The sequence below is a fragment of the Parus major genome, chromosome 4, assembly GCF_001522545.3.
Source record: "Parus major isolate Abel chromosome 4, Parus_major1.1, whole genome shotgun sequence".
Classification (NCBI taxonomy): domain Eukaryota; kingdom Metazoa; phylum Chordata; class Aves; order Passeriformes; family Paridae; genus Parus; species Parus major.
In genome coordinates this window covers 39,991,450-40,013,140 of record NC_031771.1, presented here as the reverse complement: position 1 = coordinate 40,013,140, position 21,691 = coordinate 39,991,450, and the positions used below count along the sequence as shown (strand labels likewise).

Sequence of the window (21,691 nt, the reverse complement as noted above, 5' to 3'; positions counted from 1 at the left end):
CTTTCTTCCTTTCTTCCTTTCTTCTTGCCTTCCCTCCCTCCCTCCCTCTGAAATAACATCACATTTTATCTCTTTTTTTATAGTCCTATTAATGGATAGCTTGTAATTATTCTTGGGTGTGAGGGTTTTTTAATGACTGCAGAGACAGAAATGATAATATAAACAGTAAAGTTTAAGAGGTGGATACTCCTTAATTTGTTTAAGAACAAATATGTTGTCAGAAGTGTATCTGAAAGAAATTCAGTGGCAACTATGCATCAGTGATAATCTATAGGATAACATGAAAAGTAGCCCTTCAAACAAGGGTTGTTTTGGATATGCTTCTTCTGTTTGTGTTTAGAGAAGATCAGATTAATCTGCACTAGAAAGCTAACTTTCAATAGCTATATCCTTTAATAGCATTGATAGCAGAGCTCACAAAGAAAAGAAATCAGTTTGAACAGTTTGCTTGGGTTTTGTTTTTATTTGAGAAATGACATGGTAATTTCAGTCTTCACAGTAAATAAGATCAGTCAACTGACCTGACAGAAATACACTCCAAAAATCAACAGTTTCAGCAATCTGGATTCTTCCTGTGGTTGTACAGCAGTTAGGGCCACTGAGTGTTAAATATAGCTGGGAAAGCAGGGCTGTGTCTTTCAACCAGATTAGGTGTCAGATGAAGTGGTAAGATTGGGATCAGAGTTCCTGCTCAGTCACCCTTTCCAAGCCTGTTCTAGGCACTGAGGTGCTCAGATCAATCAGCTGTAAAAGGTTTGTGCAGCTTTCAATATTCAGAGCCAAGACTGTGCAACAGAGCTGCTATAACTGCATGGTTCCAGATGTAAATCTAAAAAAAACCCAACACCTATCTCTTTGGGTTTTGTGTAGAAACAATAATGTAAGTATCACTTGGGAAACTGAAAAATAATGACAGTTGTAGAGAAATACTTTGAATGTCAAAGGTGCAGTTAAGTAAATATACAGACACTTTTGAACACAAAGTAGTAGTCTTTGAAGTTCATCTCTAAGTCTTCCAATCTAAGTATTCCATTGTAGTTTCCTCTTCTTGGTCTCTGGTGGAACCATCAGTTAAGGAAAATTTCCATGTAGAAAGCTTTGTCACTCAGTTACAGAATTGCTTTTTTGCTGTGTTTGGGAATGTTGTGGCACTGGGTGGGTGCCATGTGTCTCTATGTCACATGCTATACCTCCATTAAGTGAAACAAGACATTGCTGTATTTCACAACTTTGGAGCATTGGCTTGGTAAATGTGCTGTCACTACATCTCTCACTCTGGCCACAGATTTTTAAAAATAGGACTCTTACTGCCATGGAGGTGTTGTTCACGTTGTTCAAATGTTGTCACATTTTTTGACTCTTGTCATGACATTATAATTTGAAAATTATAAAGTTTGCTCTCTATTTCATGATGGTGATATGCTGCAATACTAATACCAACCAGAGGGTTCCATTATGAGGAGAAATTAGTCGAGAATGTAAAGTAATAGGCCTGTACTCTCACAGTTGGCAGTGTTAATCTTTCATGGTACTGTATGAAGATGCCACTAAAGCAGCATGATGATCTTTTGTCATATTGTAATCATGTTAAAATGTTCAGTTGGCATGCTGCCTGCTCACAGGATGTCTTCCTCCTTTTACTAAATAGATGCCAAGCAGTGATTCATGTAAGCTGGCATCATGAATTACTACAGATATCAGCTCCTGAAGAAAGCCTGTGCATTTTTAGCAGCATTAAATAGTTAATTAATCTGAGTTTTCTTTGTTGTAGTAAAATATAATCTGTCCATGCAAATAAAATAATTAGCTTCCTTTTTTTGTCATGGTTTAACCCCAGCCATTGACCAAGCCCTACCTAGCCATTTGCTCACTCCCCCACCAGCAGAATCAGGGAGACAATTGGGAGAGTAAAAGCCAGGAAACTTGAGGGATGAGGAAGAGACAGTTTATTAGGAAAAGAAAAAGTCAAGCACAGAAATAAGATTTTTAGAGTAGCCTGACCTCTTACATTTGTTTTGTTCATCCAGAATTTTTACAGACAAATCAGTGCACATTAAAGGATTTGTCAACTTAAAATTTCAGCTTAAGACTTGGGTGGATGTTCACTACAATTGCTGATTTGCCATAGTACCTCAGGCTTCTAGCTGAGAAATGAATTTTGACTGGTCTAGGAATTTCAAAAATGCATGGCAGTTATTCCAGTCGCACAGAGTTTTCAGCCTAAACACAGTGCAAGAACTAAACTTGGACATATAAAATAATAGTGTCAAATGCAATGAAAAAAAAAGATAGTATTGATAATTCTAAATTAAGTTTTTAAGATAAAAATTTACATAAGGTGGTGGTTCTTCTTGTGTAAATGAGGGTTTCCTCCCAATTGTGAAGGACCTGCTTGTTGAGGAAAGCAAGTCATGATGGGACAGACCAAGCTCACCGAAGAATTTATAAATCTTAGCTAGTGGTTAAGCAGGGGTTTACATCTCAAGTGTGTGGAGACCTATTAAATTCTTCTGTTATAACAATATTATGCTTATGCTGCTTTCCATATTTTCCACAATCCTTGTTGTTTCATATGGGTTAGCATCCAACCTCTGCCATGTTCTCCTTGGGCACAAACCAACATTTGCATGTTTTATGTGTTCCACCATACTGTAAAGACTATGTATATGTTTCAGGAGAGACATAGGTCAATGTTTTAGTTTGAACAGAAAGGCTCACAGTCTTACTATTGCCTTCAAACATTTTCAGACACAAGTACTTAAATAGGTTAATAGAATAAAAGCAAATAGAAAAATAGGCAGGAGTTATAGTTAAAGGAGTCCAGGGAGATCAAGGTTTGACAAAGAATGCCATTCCATGTTCAGAATGGCTGAGACCAATGGGAATTCTGGCTTAGTTCAAAGTCTCATTTTCAGGTCTCTTTCAGAACTAATTTAGAGATAGTTTATCAAATCTTCGGATCTCAATCTAAATTGAGAGAACAAGTATTACAAGTAATGAAGATAATCTCTTTTAACAAGAACACTATCAGTGAAACTTTCACAGAAGATATTCTAAAGTCTGGTCATGCAATTGATTTTTTAAAAAGCTGGACAAACCTTGCAGTACTTGCAAACCCTCAGCTGAAGAGGCTTGGGTATCTAAATCTGGATATGTAAAGATTTCACCCTGAAGTACAGCCTTAAGGTAGATCATAACATACATTTATGAATCATGCAATGTATTTATATGAGCACATACACTCATATATGCATGATAGCGGTTTGCAGGTTTTCAGTAGTAAACATAGTCCAATGTTCATCTAAACCTAGACTTTTTATTGTTAGTATTGACTACCATATTGTAATAATCCTGGAATTCTTAAAAATTGCCCTCAGCAATGGAACAGCATTTTTGAGTGCTCTGGTGAGAATTGCTGTCTTGTTGCAGCCACAGAGGGGAAAGCAAACTGCATTCCTCAAGAAATACCAATTCTCTACTTTATTGACTTTTACTACAAAGCCTTTTTTTAAATGGGTGTGGTATCTGTTCTTAAATAAAGTAGATATATATAATTGCAAAGTTTGTTTATTCAGTTGCTATTACTACTAATAATTCTTACAGTGCTTATTGTTTTTCTGGTTTTTAGGGTATCACATTTGAAGAATTTAGATCATTTTTTCAGTTTTTGAACAATCTAGAAGACTTTACAATTGCAATGCAAATGTATAATTTTGCAAGTCGTTCCATAGGTCAAGGTAAGTATCTGTATTTTTATAAAAATGCATTGATATCCATGTAGAACTGTTGACAAAAATGCAAAAATGTTTTGTATTTCCTATTTTCTAGTTTTAATGCTTCCAGTAAAAGGCTAAAGATGCTACGACTACAGCTTTGAGAGGAAAAGGCTTGGTCATCTCATAAGAGATATTGTGCAAAGTCATCTAAGTGGTGTACAAGCTGAATGCAGAATAGTTGTCCATCAAATCCTACAATACAGGAGTTAAGAGGCAGTTGATGACACTGGTGAGAGATTAGATTAAGGCAAACAAAAGCATTTATTTACACAGTGAGCATCTGAAACTTGGCCTTCTACAAAGGCTGTAGAAGGAAACAGTGTCAGAAGGTCCAAAGAGAGATCAGACAGGTTTTTAACAAATTAGTCAGTGGGTACTGAAAGAACTGGGCATGTATGTACCTACTAAAATCCATAACAAAACCTATTCCAGTTGTGATGCTCAGGGAACACAAGATAAATATGCAAAGTGATCAGACTTGTGTGCTCTCTCCTCAAATAGCCTCTTCATGGCTCTGACCATGTAACACCAGCATGGTCCTACCTCATGTGGCCGTACCAAGGGATTGTATCATTTTCTCTGTGCTCTATTTCTTGGGTTCTGTTTTATGTCAAATAAGTAAATGCCATATATGTAACATAGGTTTAATTATAATATGATTTTCTAATTTTGTTATTGCTCATAGTATAGTAACATTCTGTACTATAGATAACATATAGAATGTATGTAATATAGCATTCTACTAATCTGTAGATTGTTACCTTTTTTGTAAAATAATTGGCACCAATTAGGCAGTGTCATTTTTTATCAGTTAAGAACTACTTGGTTTAGAACTGTGAAATTCAGACCTAATTTTCACTTTTTCATATATTTGAGTATTTAAATGTGAAAACTCAAGTTAAAAGTTTACTTATATTTCATAATATGCTGTTCACAAAGTACCCTTAAATTGACCTTTTTATTTTTTTTTCTGTTGTTGTCTTTATGCAGATGAATTCAAGCGTGCTGTGTACGTAGCTACAGGTGTGAAGCTCTCACCACATTTGGTGAACACAGTGTTCAAGATTTTTGATGTAGACAGAGATGACCAGTTGAGTTATAAAGAATTTATCGGCATTATGAAAGACAGACTCAATCGAGGGTTTAGGGTAAGGATTCTAATTTTTAGTTATTTTAGTTGATTTTGCTACTTACCTCTACTTTAGCATCTGTAGCACCAGTGCATATGTTTAAAGAAATACATTTTATGACATACGTTTTATGACATACATTTAAGACATACATTTTATAGAAATACTGAAACAATCTGTAAGATAAAATCCTTCTTAAATTCTTAATTTTTTTTTTGTTAGAAAGTAATTCTTAGAGGATGTGATGTACCTTTACAATGTGCAAACCAAACAGGAGATGAGAAATCCCCTGTATACTGTCATTTCTTCTGTATTGTGTGATTAACAGATTAGCATTAGGAATTTTAACAACGAGAGCAATTATGTCTATACTGTGTGCAGAGAAAAGAGAATTTGTCTCTCTCAAGCTCAAGAAGTTTAAAGGTCAACTCTTGTAAAACATTATATAAAAACCAAGTGTTTATAATGACAGTTGGAAAGAATTGCAGCAGAAGGTAATTTTAATTTTCAAATAAAAATTAGTGAAGTGGTGCTGAACAATGCTGTGTTCTAGTTTAGAGCTGATTTTAATAATTAAACCCCGCATCTAATATTCAATTATAATAAGCTAGACAGCAGGAAATTACTTGCAGTCATTTTTTTTTTTTCTTCATGACAGGTGTTAACATTTTCAACTAAATGTAAAATGGTGTTCTAACTACCAACCTTATTGCTTTATTGCTGAGACATAAACCTTAAACTGTATTGTGGTTCCAAAAGTCACATTTCAGTATGTTTTCTGTAATTTTAGTTAATTTTAGTTAGGTTCCTAAATGGAATTTTAGAACTTTCTGTGAAGTGGTGTTGAGTCTTATAGTTTACTTGTTATTTCTGTAATATTATGATCAAACATACAATGTGGAAAACAACCACTGTATTTGTATCAAAATTATTTACTTGTTGGTCCTCAATTCCTTTTATTATGGTGTGGTAATGATGATTGTTTCACAATCGTTCCAAGCTGTTCAGCTATATGTTTTAATTGTTTACTAATTGTAAATGTGCAGTGTATGTTAATTTAACCAGCAAACAGTCTGCTTACTAAGTAATTCTTGTATTTATTACATGTTCTATTTCACAAAATGCATGACAGAAATCATATATAATTTTAAGAATCTGTATCATCCAGCACTATTCAGTCTTACATATGTATATTGCTTTTGCCTGGACTACTATGAAATATTCCAGTGGACTGTAAAAGAACTATAAAGAATAGCCAGTATTCAGAAGAATAACACAGTCTTTCATGAAGTCTAATTCTAAGTTAAGTTAAATACTGGACATCTCCATATAGGAGGTATCTCTCTATAAGAGACAATTGTGATTTGGTCCTGTAATTCATTTAAATGCATTCTCTTCACTAATCAGGAGTATTACAATTTTAGTAGTAAATTGAGGAACTACAATTTCCAGTAAGTTTCATAAGTGTCACACAAACCATTTTTTTTCCAAGAGTGGATAATAGTAAAAATTCTGCAAAAATTTTGCCTTAAAAAACACTCCCCACCCACTTCAATCTTGATTTAGAATGACAAGTAGAAAATGCCTAAGAACCTTATTCCCAGAACAAACTGATGGAAAGTGTCATTAATTGCTTCCTATTGTTTGTATGTGAAAAGTTGCAGAGTATTTAATGTGTCTAAAACAAGTAAGACTTCGCCTTCTTGCTCCTACAATGTGGAGGATTGTAAATGTTGTCTTGTGCTAAATCAAAACTAACAAATTACTAACCTATTCTTTATCAATAACTGTTTTGAATCTATATGAAAATTCAGTCAGTTTCATCATATAGATACAAGAATTTAAAGGCTTCAGCTTATTCAGAATTTTGTAGCGACATAGAAATCTTGGCCATGAGAAATCTGAACCCCTTTATGAAGTATAAATGCCTGATTTTATTAAGTATTCCCCAGTTAATATCTGCCAATTAACTTAGTGTGTCTGATTATCTCTCTAAAAACATCCCAAAATAACTGTTGCAAATCAGCCTATGATTTGAAGTATGGTTTTACATTTAACATCTTGTACTTAGCAATTCTACCTTTTTAATTGTTTCACTAATTATGTTTGCCCAGAATCTTGAGGCTGTTAGAGGATTTGGTACTGGGACCATGTATTTTGAAAAGGGCATTTTGTGGTTTTATAGCCAGACTAAAGTGAACCTGTTTAAGAGCAAAGAGTCACACAAGTCCAATGAAAATGCTGTTCTGAAACATCAGTCAGTATGTAGCAGGTTTGTCCTATTTAACAGCTTAGCCTTGAACTTAAAAACTTCAGGAGGGTCAGGTACTTCCTCTTATAGGAGCACAATAAATGTTCATTTTAATACAAAATTTAGATATGTTTTTGGAAATGTAAATGTCCTAAAGACTTTAGCAAATGAAATTTCTCTTTTCCTGCAGTTTTGTAGCACAGCCTGAAACCTTTGTTTTTGTTTTAGTAGCTCAAAGCAAACTCATATGTTAAGCTGCCATCAAGTGGTCAGTCAGAGTATTGCCATAAACTAATTAAAAATGTTCAGACATGAAAAGCTTTTTTTTGCTTTCTGTTTCGTTAGTTATTTCCCTTTCTTTTTCAAATCTAAAAATATATAAAAATATTCCTTTTCCTTTAAAAATTCCATTTTTAAACTGGAAGACTTGGAACTTAATGACTAAATGATAAACATTTTGCCTAACACATACTGTACTGTATCTCCTAGCTATTTGTCAATTAAAGCCATTTTTTGTATTTTCATGATACCGTTGTCTTATGCTTACCCCTGGCTGCCTTCACGTGTTGTCTGCATCTGCACACTTCTCCATCTTCTGCTCCACAGGGCTACAAACCTATACAGAGGTATACCACTTTCAAATCCTGCGTGAGGAAGGAGCTCTATAGCAGATAAATGACGGTATGTGTTAGCCACCAGTCTGAGTGTGCTGGCATGCCTGCAGGAATGGCTGATTGTTGAACTGTCACTGCTTTGTTTCCTGTTCCAAAACTCAGCAATAGGTTGTATGACTGCAAGCAATGTAGTAGCTCGAGGCATCACATTGTGTTTTTGACTGAAGCAATTGAATTTTATCCTGGAGTTGGTAATGACTGACTTACACTGTCACTGTTCTGTGAGCCAGCTGTGATTTTGTACTTACTGTGTTTGAAATGAGGAAAAGTATTTTTTCATAGTTTCTGTTGCTGTTTTATGTCTGTCCTATTATCTCTTTTTAAGTAATTTCTCAGGTACCTATAAAGTATTTATCAGAAGATTGTAGTGGCAGATTTTTCCGACTCTTAGTGACTTGATTCTGCTTTGATTTATACTGCTACATTCTTAAAAGAAATGATGTATTTTTGGCTCAATTAATGCTGTACCAGCAATTTAATGCAGCATTAATTGAGCCAAAAATGGCCATTTCCACGTGTCTGCTACATGAACGTCCACTCGTACAGTTGAGTTGTACTGTGGATTTCAGTGTGAAAACTGAGGTGTGCAGGTTCTGGAGCCAACCTGTGAAACTGTTTGTCACACAGGGGACATTAGTAGACATTACTAACACAGTAACATCTGTGTTAGTAGACATTTCTCTTCTTCACATAAAGGAGGAGTTTGTTCCTGTGCTATTGAGGGGTTTTTCCTGTTTCCATGTAAAGCCTTTGCAGGAGTTGCGATGATGGCTGTTGGCTCCCAGATTTTTACCAAGGGGAGGTGCAAAGAGATGTACACCATGACAAACAAGGCCCCACGGCCAGTGGTCTGCTCTGAGTGACCCTCAGAGGGGTCCAGCACATCTCATGCTCCTGAGCCAGGAGGGTTTGACTGTCATTCCCCTGCTGTTTTTAATTCTGAGGCACAATATTAATCTGAGATTTTTTTGTTCAATACTATACCCTAATACTGAAGCATTGTACTAATATGTCAGGGACATAAGAGGAAATTTGATCTTAACAAAGCATCTGGTTTCTCCACCATTTCTCTACTAATGGGAAGAGTAAATGACTAATAAAGTAGTTTTAACAATAATTTAGTAATCCAAGTTACTAGTCGCATGAAAGGAAGTCATGGCTTTATTTTAATCTTATGTATCTTTATATCTTTGAAACTTTTGACTTTCAAAGCTGCCTTTCTTCTTTTTTCATGTATTTTTAAAAATAGTTATTAGCAGTACTTTGTCTTTTTGTCAAAACCCATATTGCAGTTTCATGTTAAGTATTATTTAAACTGTAAACTTTTCAAAACATGAAACAGCTCTTACAGGAAACTGGCAAAATGGTGCACAGTCATGATACTTCCCTAATAATTTCAGTGAAGGGTATGTGACCAAGTGGAAGAAAATGCAGTGACACAAAATAATCCAGTATCTAATCAACAAACCTAATAAAATTATCTTGGTGACAGAAAGAGAGACTGTGGTAAAAGCATCAAGTATACATACATCAACATCTTGTCAGATCTAAATTCAGACATTAAATTAATTAATTCATATGAGAGATGATGTAAACTGGGAAAAATGTACCACGGAGATTTATGAGGAGAGATGTTGTTCATTCTGTATAAAGTCATTCTCAAAAAAAATTTGAATTATAGTACATCTACACAACCCATTTGGAATCAGAAGAAACCATGTTATTTTTCAGGGCATGGGCTTGGCTACAGGCACCTCACTGAGTTAATATAGAGGCCACTAGTTATGTGCCCTGCTCTTCTTCCCACCTGGAGCTCTGATATAACAAAAATTCTTGTACCTAAGCTTGCTTGGGTAGGTCTGAATCAAATACCTGTTGCACTGAAGAGTACAATGTAAGCCTTGCATATATAAAATTCTTTCTTCCCTGCTGACACATTAGTTTGCTACTGCTCTTCACCTGAGCAACTACTTCTTGTCTCTTATCAGGAGTCAGTCACAGAATTGTTAAGGTCAGAAAAGACCTCTGAGAACAAGCCCAGGTGTTACAGTGACATAACCAGTTGTTGGCTGTTCAGAGTTCCTTTTTGTCCAAAACATTGCATAACTCATAATATTTCTTCAGATTTATCATAAACTTCTACTAATGGAAATGAAAAATTTAGCCAAGGTATGTGAAGTGATTTGGCAAAAGTACTGTGGAGTTGAACAGAGATAGTTCTGTCTTTGCCACACATTGTGCAGTGGAAGTGGATGTACATCATTGTAAAAATCATTATTTTCCATTTAGTTTATAAATTGAAAAGATAATAAAAATGGAATTATTGCGGATTTTACATTGAACAGTTACAACAGGTAATTAAATTTCATTCTGATGTCCAAAGAAGCACATAAATGTACATGAAATACAAAAATCACCTTCAACTATATCCCACAGTTAGGTGCAGTACAACTACTATTAATTTTACTTTTTTCCAAATATATATGTACAGTTCCTTGTGCTTTGAAGTATTGTGCTTTTCGATGGTAAATGTAGAAGTCTGGTGAAGGAGATTAAGATACTTGGCATGCTTGCCATAGATTATACCCTGCTTTGAATCTGCATTCTGAAAAGCAATAAACAGCACATTGTGCTGTACCTCACATGTCTCTAATGCATGATAATGCATAAAGGCACTAATGCCTTTACTCCACAGTGTAAAGAATGTTGTACCCTTATAATAAATAATGCAGATTTCTCCTAGGGGAACAGCTGTGTGTGGTCCTTGCAGGGCACCCAGCCTGACTTGGCATTGGCAGGTACTTCTTTGCATACACTGCAGGGAGAAGTGAAGAAACATGTTTGTGGAGAGCTGCCTGACAGAGCACAGAGAAGAGCCCTGCTTTTGAATGTCTTGTGAAAGGATTATCTAGGAAATTTCTAACAAAGCCCTTTCAAAGTTAATTTCCAAAAAGGGATGCTAGAGACAGACTTACAAAGGGATTCAAGTCCATCTAAAATACTGCTTGCTAAACTAGTCATGTGCTCAGTAACTGTAATAGATATTTAGGCCATAACTGTGATACTATTGATTACTGAAGTATTGGAAGTAATTATTACATCAATGGAAATCTAGAAAATAATTTCTAGTAACTTTGTACTAGTAATTTTCTGAGAATCTCAAGATTTTTTTTTGTATTAAAATACCTGATTTCTATATGTTCTGAATATTGTGGGTTTTCAAAATTTCTGCTTAAAAGCTTTCAGGAGGTAATAGTTAATAGCTGAAAATAGTACCTTGAGAGTGAGTGAGGAAGGAAATTTATTTTGAAAAAGACATGAAAAACTGAAGCATAGATTCAGAACTTCATTTCCAGCTATTTCAACTGTAAATTGCTGTCTTCTGTAAACACTTTATTCTGGCAAGTGAGATTAAATTTTTCATTTAGCTAATCTTTTTAAAGCTTTTAATTTCTATACTTTCCTAGTACACAGCAATTGAATGCATCTAGTGTAAAAGACAGCTTTAAAAAAAAAAACAAAAGAGGCTGTTGCATACTGTTAGAAGAGAATTTTGCTTACCTCTTCTCTAAAGAAGAGAGGTGAGAAGCATGTGATTACACACCGTCTTACAAAAGTAATTGGAAATTGCAGAACTTGGGCTTTTGATCCTAAACCTGACAAGAAGCTTAAAAACATACCTGGTTACAGTGAGAGGAGAATGTTCCAGTGAAACATGAAAGAATTGCAGAATGTGTGGACAAGCTGTTCCTTGTTGTGCATTTGGTACACTGAGAGTAGATACAATATTGCACAATTTAGAAATAAGTAGATGAATAGTGTATCTCAGAATTTCTTTTAATGACTTTTATGAACATTTCTCTGGAGTTGTTTCATAAAATAAAAAATAAGTGCATATCTTAAAGCATAGGTTAATAAACTGAATATGCTTTTGTTAAATAATGCACTTCAATTTGCAAGTTATACAATTTTTCATGAGATTGACTATAAGTATCAGCTAAATCATGCATTCATCTAAGTATGGTTTCTAGTATTTCAATTATGTCTGCATAATATACTACTGTGATTAAATTGTGTTCTGAATATCTACAACTTCTTTATAAACTTCAATGTTATTTAATTAAAAAAGTGAGGGATAAGAATAAATAGATGTAGGTTTCAGTGTCTAATGGTGGATTTTAATGCACTGCAATGTGGCAATTTCTTTAACATTTTGACTCAGTTCAACCAAAACAAGGTACTGGACAGTCTCACCATGTGTCCTGTTTTAGCTGAGTTAATTTTCTTCCTGGTAGCTGCTACAGAGCTGTGTGTTAAATACAGGATGGAAATTCTATTGATGATACACTGATATACTGGTTGCTATGAGCAGCACTTACAAAGAGTCAAGGACTTTTCAGCCCACCCCAGCTGCAAGGGGGCTGGATGTGCACAAGGAGTTGGGAGGGGACACAGCCAGCACAACTGACCCCAACTGGCCCAAGGGATATTCCACACCGTGTGGTGTAAGCTCAGTATATAAACTAGGAGGAAAGTGGTTTCTTTCCCCATTTGCTCTAATTCTTAGTATCTCCACTTCTATTTTTTACACCTACTATGAGAATAGACTTGTGGAGTTAGGAACAGTGGAAGAAATTATGAGATCCAGTGATAATGACAGGGAGCATAGAGCACAGAGCAGTGGATCTCCCAGGCCAGCCCTTGGCCAGTTTTCCTCTCCATTCAGTGGACAAATATTCATGTTGCTGAACTGCAATTTATGATTAAGGTAATATAATATAAAGAAGCTTTCATGTCATCTGCCCATATGGTATTTGCTGTGCCTCAGTTTAATGAACATCAGTAATTTTCTATGCTTCTTATTTGGTGTCATTGGTGAACTTTTTAGTACAGTGTCAATACAAAGAATCAAGGAACGAAACTAGAGAGGGAGCTGGACGTGCCTGAATAAAGAGGAAATGCCTTCTTGCATCTTTTAATATAATTAGGCCATTTGTTGAATGCTAACTGTGTGTTGTGAGGTGAGGATGCCTTTTGAATACTTAACATGTATGGATTTATAACTCTTATTTTACAGAACTAAATTTGAATTCTCATTATTTTAATATTAAAACATCTATCTAGTATGTATGAGTCTGAATAAAACTTAAGGTAGAATTAATGACTTTAGTGAATGGTATCTTTTTTCCAATTGTATGTTTTTTCACTTTTCACAGGAGACTCCAAAGTATGGTTGGAAGGAATATTACTCTTGTGTGATGACTGTAACCAGTGAGCATCTCAGAGATCTATGGAAGCAATTTCGGAGACGAGATATGCTGAGATAAAGGAAGAAAGCAGGATTATCTGCACTGGGTAGAATTATTTATTCCCACGAATTCTTAATGAAGAACAAACTAACCCAGGTGAATGGTGAATCTTCCAGCTGCAGTAGAAAACACAGGACTTCTTTTCCACTTAGTGTAGTGATCATCAACTCTTAAAACCACTTTTCAGTATGTATTTTATTTAATTGATGAATTAACTATGCCATGTGAGTGGGAGAACCCTTCTTTTGTAAGAATACCTTTTGAATATTATTTTTGATTATTTTGAGATAAATTTATCATTTAAAAGGAAACAAAAATAAGTCTTAGACCTGGGCAGGAAGATGTTTGGCAGTGAAGAGAAACTGCCTGCATGAGCTTAGACTGTGAATTTACTTTCAGAAGAGCACTGTTACAAGTTTGTGCTAAACTGAAAATGAGACTACCTTAAGTAGCATAACAATTACATATGAGTTGAATGGAAAAATTAAACTCTTAGAGGCTATTATTTTACCAAGAGTAAAGCTGTTACGGTTATAATGTGAATGATAGGTATTTACCTAGGAAAAGTACTGTATGAACTATAATGTTCAGATTCTCTAAGTCTTATTATTATGTTTATGCATTTATCCTTTAAAAAATAGTACAGATTTTAAGATGTCTTACAAGCACTGTGTCAAAGAAAAGTCAAAATGTTAAAATTCATGTAACACACACTTTGTAGTATTTATTATAAATTTTATTGCCATACACTGGTATGTTTCTGATAGAGTACAAATTCATGTGTTTCTTGTGAATAGTGCACTTTTATATGAAGTGGCACTGAGTAGAAATTATAGCTGTCTAATTTGCTACTCTGGAATGCTGTATCTGAAAACTAGATAAGTAGCTTGTGTTTGTGTCAAACAAAAAAACAAAACAAAACATGAATGCATGCACAGTACAGAACAACACTAAGTAATATTATCTGAATAATACTTGTTTGCTATTCAGCAACAGCATTTTTCCTTACTCCCTATTAACATTATTGTGAGGTAGTAGGATTTAAATCCACACAAAAAAGAACACATATTTTTTATAACCTTTTTGAAAAGGTTTACTGGACATTGGATAAATCTGTGTCTGTTTAGGAAAAGACTGTGCCTTGAAAAAATTCCAGCTGAATACACACACACACTTCAAATAATGTCAATAAATTATCATCAGAAGCAGAAATATTTGGTAGTCAGACAATCAAAAAAGAACTAAAACAATGTTTAAATATCTTACTACTACAAATCATGAAAGAAAACTCTTTGAAATTTTATTCAGTGCACACGTTGCTCAATTGCCATCCTATATGTCATGTGAATACATGTATGGCATCTGTGTAACAGTGCACCTAAGTTTAGAAATGCTTAATTTATAGTAAGATATATCTCTGGTAGAAAAATCAAAACAAAATTAGAAAGAAGCTTTTTTTAAAGAAATTCCACACTGGGAATTGTAGAAAAAATATGTGATAAGTGTGGCTTTTATCTGAGAAAAAAAAAAAACCCAAAACCCAAGCCAGTTCAGAAAACTATCAAAGGATGATACTTCAGTTAATATTTCACAATAAATAAATTCAAAATTTCCACCTTGGTGTCCTTAAACTACTGACAGCAAGAAATAAATAAATTGAGATAAAGGTTCTTGAATTGACACAGCAGAACATATGTGTGATCATTTGGGGAATCAACTGTATGCAATGTTTCGTCTCGGTACGCAAAACCGGCTCACTGCTTCTTGTCAGCATGTGCAAAACCCACTTTGCTACTTCAGCGATGAAGGACAAAGAGAAGAAAACATTGGGGGTCACTGAAGGTGTTCCCATCCTTTCTTTTCATTCATGACTGCACACTCGGAGTGATCCTCAGAGGAAGCAGCAATACCATCATCATTGTGATCCTCCACTGCCCCAGGCAACAATGCACTTTGCTTTTATGGCTGGCTTGAGGCAATTTTAGCATTTTTCTATATATTTCCTATCTATGGTTACTTAATATAAAATAGAATGTGAAAGTGTCAGATTAGTTTTTAAGACTATTTTTTCTTCATGTTTAATAATATTATTTAATATAAATACGAAGATATACATATAATATTCTTGTTTATTTCAAAATAAATGCACTCGAAACTGATTTTCTTTGCAGTGTATATAATTCAAATTCTTTTGTCATAATAATTTTTTTTTATTTTTTTTTTTTTGGTAACATGAATATGTAAGTGCTTTGAATTAGAGCATCTCACCATCACAAAAAAATAGACTTGTTTTCTTCTTTTAGTCATTTCTTTAGATAGCTTTGCTTTTCAGCCACAGAATTCTGCATAGAAGACCTGAAAATGCAAGGACAGTTGAAAACAAGGTACAGTAATGGCACATGCCATCTGCTGTAGAGGCACCCCTCGGATAAACAACAGTCACTGGGCTCAATAAAACCTTATTCAAAATCTGCAGAATTCCTGGCAGCACAGAAGATGTGCATGTTGATGTGATGCGAAAAGTTGTGTAAATTAAGGCTTTGTTTAAAACCAGCTCTTGTTCTCATCTATAAGCTGAGAAAACTGAAATAATGCAAGTAAATATATTCAGAGGAAGCTTAGGAGCTGCCCACAGATGCCCAGACCAGCTTGGATAAAATGAGAACTAGCAAACCTACAGCTGTGGGTAGCCTTGATAATAACCAACTTTTGCCTGAGCTGTGGTGAACTCCCAGCTCCTGGCAGAATATCCTGTAGTGCAGGCTGCTCCCTGGTAATCTGCTGGTGTTTAAGATCCCAGTGGTAGCTTCCCTCCTTGCACATTTTAGCTGTAAATGGATACAAGCTCCTTCCACTGTAGATTCTCACTTTGTATGACATAGAACATTATCAGCCTGAAGCGAGAAAAAAACCCAAATTACTGAACAGTGACTTTCAGCTTTTCTTTAGTCACACTGCCTGGTTTCTATAGTTATAGAAATAAAAAAATATAATAAAAAAGAAATAAAAAACCCCCTAAATAACAGGATACAAATGCATTGAAATAAATGGGAAAAAAAAGGATACAGAATTTTTTCACTTTGATACAACATTGTGTGATACAATGATCAGTACCTAATGATGTGTCTTGCTCTCTTGTTCCACTGAGGATATATTCAAGACAGTTTCTAGAAAAATAATTCCAGACTAATACTTCCAGAAGAAAAAGAATCAGACACAAAATTCACTATTCAAAAATGGATCTGGAACTAATTTGTAGCAATACCATGAAATCCATGAATCCATGAAAGCATTTGGCACCCTGAACCTGTCAGCAGATAGTGCCCCTTGGATATATTGCATTTTTTTCTTGCACATACAATATAATATGAGGGAGTGCTTTAATCTTGAATGGGTAATGTTAATTTTCACCACTAGTTTGACTTACAAATTCCTCCCACAGATGAACATTATAATTAGCTGGTAGCATTCCATAAAAATACTAGTACCCACTTAATTTTTTTTTTATTAAAATACATAAATATTCATAGAAACAGCAATTTATTACTCATGGGGTTTTTTAACTCTAACCCTGATTCAGAAGCCACAACCTAGATTCAAAAGAGTATGACCCTGTGAAAATAAACTTTCAGGTATTCTAATTTCTAGGGAGGGAGGGAGGAAATGTGGCTGTTGCTGCATTTGAGGATCCTCAGGAACAAAAAGCGTGAGCTTAGGCAGGTATTTCACCCCTGGACAACAGGCAAACCTGAATGTATGACCAAGGCATGGAGTGGCTCAGGTCTGTCAAGGCATTTTGGGGCATAAGCTGTAAAAGTAAGTTTTAAACTACCCTGTCTGGAACAAGGAGGGGAAAAAAAGAAAAAGGAGGTTATCAGATTGGCCATTTAAATTTAAATTTAAATTTAGATGTCTGCTTTTGGAGTCAACCATTAAATCACATAACTTCTACTCCAAAGAGCAGAAAGCACTGGAACAGTGCACACAGCATGGGATAAGGTTTCTCACATAGAGCTCTTGGGTTTTCTACTGCAGGGGTTTTGATTTATGCCTAAGCAGACACCTGCCTTAGGGCACTGAAGAGATATCAATTGTGTGATCTAGTACTGATTGGAACTGGTTTGGCTTTTTCCCATGTTTCCCACCTTAAGTGACAAAGGGAAAAGCAGCAAGGGAATGAAAATTCCCAGATGAATGCATCTGGGAAAAAAACAATGCAATGAAAAAATTACCACTGAAAGTGACAGAAGAGTGGGTGGATAATAAGCCCAAATAAGACTTGAAAAAACTTCCCTGAAGGCAGACTCTGACAAATACAGTAATGTATCAATACAGAGGTAGAAATCAAAAAAATTGAGAAAGGAATTGGAAAGAAGCTAAATGTGCCTCTCCTGTGGAGAACCAGAGAAATTGCCACAAAAACTTAAGAAAAAAAAAAAGCATACGACAACAGTTAAGTTTGGGTATGCAAGCAGTTGCAAATAATTAAGCACCAAGCCGGGATGAGAGGGAGAGCAAGAAGTTGCCCTTCAATTAAAATACATTTGACAGCTATCCTGAGACTGGGGAGGCTACTGAACTGCTTGTTTTCATGTAGCCAGGAGCTATGAACTCTACACAGATGGTCCCTAGCTCCAGCTGGGATACATTTTCCAAGTGATATCTTACGCCAGAAATGTTGCAGAGAGATTTCTTTTCCTGTGCATGGTAAGTGTGGTCTGACACCCAAACACTCTGGAGAGAAGCAGCAGCACAGTCACTGTCAGGAAGGCCCGGGAGCATCCCTGCAGGGCTGCTGGCTCACCTAATGAGTGCTGTGTGCCTGTCAGGCTGGCAGTGTGTATTCCTGCTTCTAGCTGCTGCTCTGATTGCACTTGTGTAGGAGTAAATATGTGTCTTCGTGTCCTACTCTCCCTCCTCCCCTTGCTGCTCCACTCAATACATGGGACATGGTTAGGGGGAAGTATTCCATCGTCTCAGATTGAAGGAGAGGAGCAGAGCCCCCTAGACTTGCAAAGGAGTAGTTTTTAATTAGGACTGCATGCTAAGGGTGTCAAGATGCCTTCCTTCAGAAAAAGACATTATCTGAACCCAGCTGGAATCTACCTGTCAGAGCATATGGAAGGAGAGAGTGCCTGCTTCGTTAATGTCATTTGATCAAGGACCTTATCAAGTGGAATGACAAAGGGACGAAGCCAAACACAGAGATGTACAATGCACCCAGAACAACACTCACAGAGACAGCAACAGGGACAGCCCTGGTCAGCCAGAGTACTTGGCAAGGATATGTGAAGTAGGAGGATGCTTGTTTCAGATCAGCTGCACAAGAACCTTGTCAAAATGCACTGTGCACCAAGCTGAACAGCTGGTGAGTTGGGACCATGGAGCAGGTAAGAAGGTCTGGGATCTGGGCAGGGCTATGAGAAAACCAGGGAGGCTATGCCTGTATTTGGGGATCTGCAACAATGCATGTGCTTGTGAGGACAGAGGGGCGGGAAGAGTGTGTGTTTTCACTAGGGACCCTCAGCCCTGTCAGCCAAAGGGGAGAAAGGGACTTGGCTGTTGGTGCTTGTGTGAGCCCTGTGCACAGTGGAAGGTGCTACTGATTGAGCAGGAAAGCAGCAGCCACCTTCACCAGTCTGGGACAGAGCCAGCGGGTCCCCACGCTGGGGTCCAGCAGGGAGGAGGATGCCCAGCCCCAGAGCTATGGGTGGCAATCCCTTCCTTTAACACCTCTTTGCACAACTGGTTACAGAGACTAGTCAGAAGTGATAATGTTTTACCCAAATGTATGCCAGGAGAGACACATTTTTAAAAAATCTACCAGCAATAACTTGCATATATCTTGCCTGAGGGGAAAGCCTGAGTGGTACCACTTATGACAAGAACGTTTTGTTTCAATCTGCCACGCACTCAAGCTGCCTTCTCAAACCCCAGCTTCCTTCAGCCCGGCTCCTGACAAGAAAATTACCTTCATTTCCTCTCTCTTTTTCTTTTGTGAACATTTCACACAAGCAGCAATAAACTGTGCCCCAAGTAACCTCTCTCACTGTAGAGACTGATTGGAAAACCTCTCCATTAATACCTAATGGCTTCGACTATCCCAGGATTTACTTCTGCCAAACACAATGCTCCTTTGAATATACTTCCTCTTGAGTTTTTCTACTTTTACCTAAGATTTCTGCAGGTCATACCACAGAGGGAGGAAGAGGAGGAAAGACACAGAAGAAAGGATCTCTCACGACCCAGCTAGAGCGTGATCATGGAAGGAACCACAAATCATGGAAGGAATAGAAAGTAACTGTGGACATGAAGGAGAGCTGGAGAGCCCATGTCCATGGGGAAAAGACACAAGGACAGGAGAGACGGATTCTTTATAGCTCTCTGACCAAAGGATGCTCCAAGGCAATTCAGAGTATTGATCAGGGCAAGCTTTTTTGGTCCATCTAAATTAAAGTGAAGTTTGCCTGTTTATTTCACTAATTTTGAACCAGATAACCATGATTTTGGAGCTACGGGAAAGCATACACTATAGTAATTATTCATGTAATTACTAGCATGTGAAATAAGAGAATTCTGATTACTGTGAAAGTTGAGAAGTAAGCAGAGGGTGCTAGTGGCCATGGGAAAAGCTGAATGCTGAACTACACAGGCCAAATTCCATGAAGGGATAATGAAAAGCTTCTGAGCAAAAATTGTATGATATAATTTAAGGTCTTTGTAACACATCATCTTTTTATTTCCAAACTTCTGGCAAACTGCCACGTCTCTATATGCATAATATTTTATATATCTATGATTCCAAAGAATAAATTACTATATTATAAAGTTTTCTGTAATGTTTACTGTGTTTCCTTGGCATGTGTTGTTAATAAGCCCCATGTCACATACAGCATTTTTAAATGGTTTACAGGTGAAATCTTTTCATAGCCACAAAAACAATGCAAAACCTACTTCATCCTTACATACACAGCATCCAGCTACAAACTTCTCAAGGTACAGACATGTCTCCCTGGAAACACAGAACACAACAGATGCATTATCCTTGGTACCTGAGAGAGGTCACTGTCACATATTTCCAAATAAATGCAAAAAGCCATCAAATGAATTAAATTGCCCTCATTTCTTTTAACTTTTGTCAGCAGAGCATGCAGTTTGCCTTCAGGCAGTGGTAATTTTATCCCTTATGCTTTTAAAACCTATGTTGAATAATAACATATGTTTCATTAATGTTTCAATTAAAACATAGTAAAGTCAAATCCTTGAAATGTTCTATTAAAATGTGGCCTCAGCAATGACTTGCACAATTAATGAAGGTAAAATAAAATGCTTTTATTGTCTATATTGTGTTGCTTTCAGTCCCTTTACTCTTGTTTTGAGAAATATAGCATGCAGGAATATAAAATCTATTTTTTCAGCACCATTCACTCTATGTTTTAATGTATAATACATAATTCCCCATTATACAGAATCTTTTGTTAAATTATTATGTTCCAATGTTTTGGTGGCATCTTTTGTTCATTTCTCTACTATAATAACCACACATTGAGGAGACAGTTTTTCTGAGCCCTTTGGGATGATATAGAAGCATTTTTCCTGAAGAGGAAAAGATGATTTACTGCCATGGGATATACATTATTCCTTGTGATACATCATCCTGTGTTGGTCATTCAGTCAGTTCACTATGGCTAACTGAAATCACTCCATTTGATGTTACAGTAAGGAGGGGTGAATGATTTTGCATTGCATAAAAACACTGCAGCCATATGGTCAACTTCTTTTCTTGTGTCTCTTCAACCAACATACTATAGCTACTCCATTTCTTACTCTGGAATCTGCCAGCACAACTACTACTGGTTCTCTCTTACTTTCTCCAATATTTTTTTCCTCTCTTGGAGCTGTTTTCTCAATCAATGTCAGTAGTATGCCTTCCAGGTAGCGATTACTTGTCTTCATGTATAGTCTCCTGCATGAGGTACTAGACAAGGTTTTTTCCAAAGTTCAATCCCATTTTAATCAACCAGCTACTGCCCACCACTGCACTGCTGATGCTCTGAGATTCTACCAGACTGCACAAATACCACAGGCCGTGCTCGACAGTTCTGATTTTGCAATGATAATTCAGCAACGATTAGGGTGCGCGTAATGTGATGCAGACTTGGGAGTACTGTTATAGTTCACAAGTGTTTTGTTAGGATGAGTAGAATGTAAAGCCTTTAGGGGAAGTGTGAATCAGCACAACCTTCTGCCATCTTCCGCCACCAAAAGGCACAAGCCAACCATGCCTGGCCACCGTGGCCTCCCACCACTTTCTGCCCACCAAGGCACGGCAACTCTTTTTCATTGTCCTCTGAAGCGTTATTTGCAAACGAGGCAGCGCTTTCTGTAGCACTGGGTATTGGAAACCCCTTGCGAGGCGGTGTTACGCGTCACCATCCCCGTTTCAGAGGCGGGTGAGGAGGGAAGCGGCGTCGAGCACCGGGCGCTGCCCGTCCCAGCCCCTTGCACGTGGGGCCCGCCCGAGGCCGGAGCCGCGCCCAGCGCCGGGCGG

The 21,691-nt window shown here is 36.7% G+C and overlaps 1 protein-coding gene across 5 annotated transcripts in view; it reads left to right on the top strand.

Moving 5' to 3' along the window:
- MICU3 (mitochondrial calcium uptake family member 3) overlaps window positions 1–15,297 on the top strand; it is a 52,603-nt gene extending 37,306 nt beyond the window's left edge. For 4 of the 5 annotated variants that reach the window (XM_015624950.1, XM_015624948.3, XM_019006418.2 and 1 more), the window contains 3 exons: window positions 3,629–3,737; window positions 4,767–4,924; window positions 13,048–15,297. In XM_015624950.1, coding sequence (XP_015480436.1) covers window positions 3,629–3,737; window positions 4,767–4,924; window positions 13,048–13,158 — 378 coding nt within the window. In that variant the 3' untranslated portion in view covers window positions 13,159–15,297. Of the gene's footprint in view, window positions 1–3,628; window positions 3,738–4,766; window positions 4,925–7,763; window positions 7,839–13,047 lie in introns of all 5 variants that reach the window. The other variant, XM_015624949.3, reaches the window with a different exon arrangement.
- The last annotated feature ends 6,394 nt before the right edge of the window (window positions 15,298–21,691 follow it).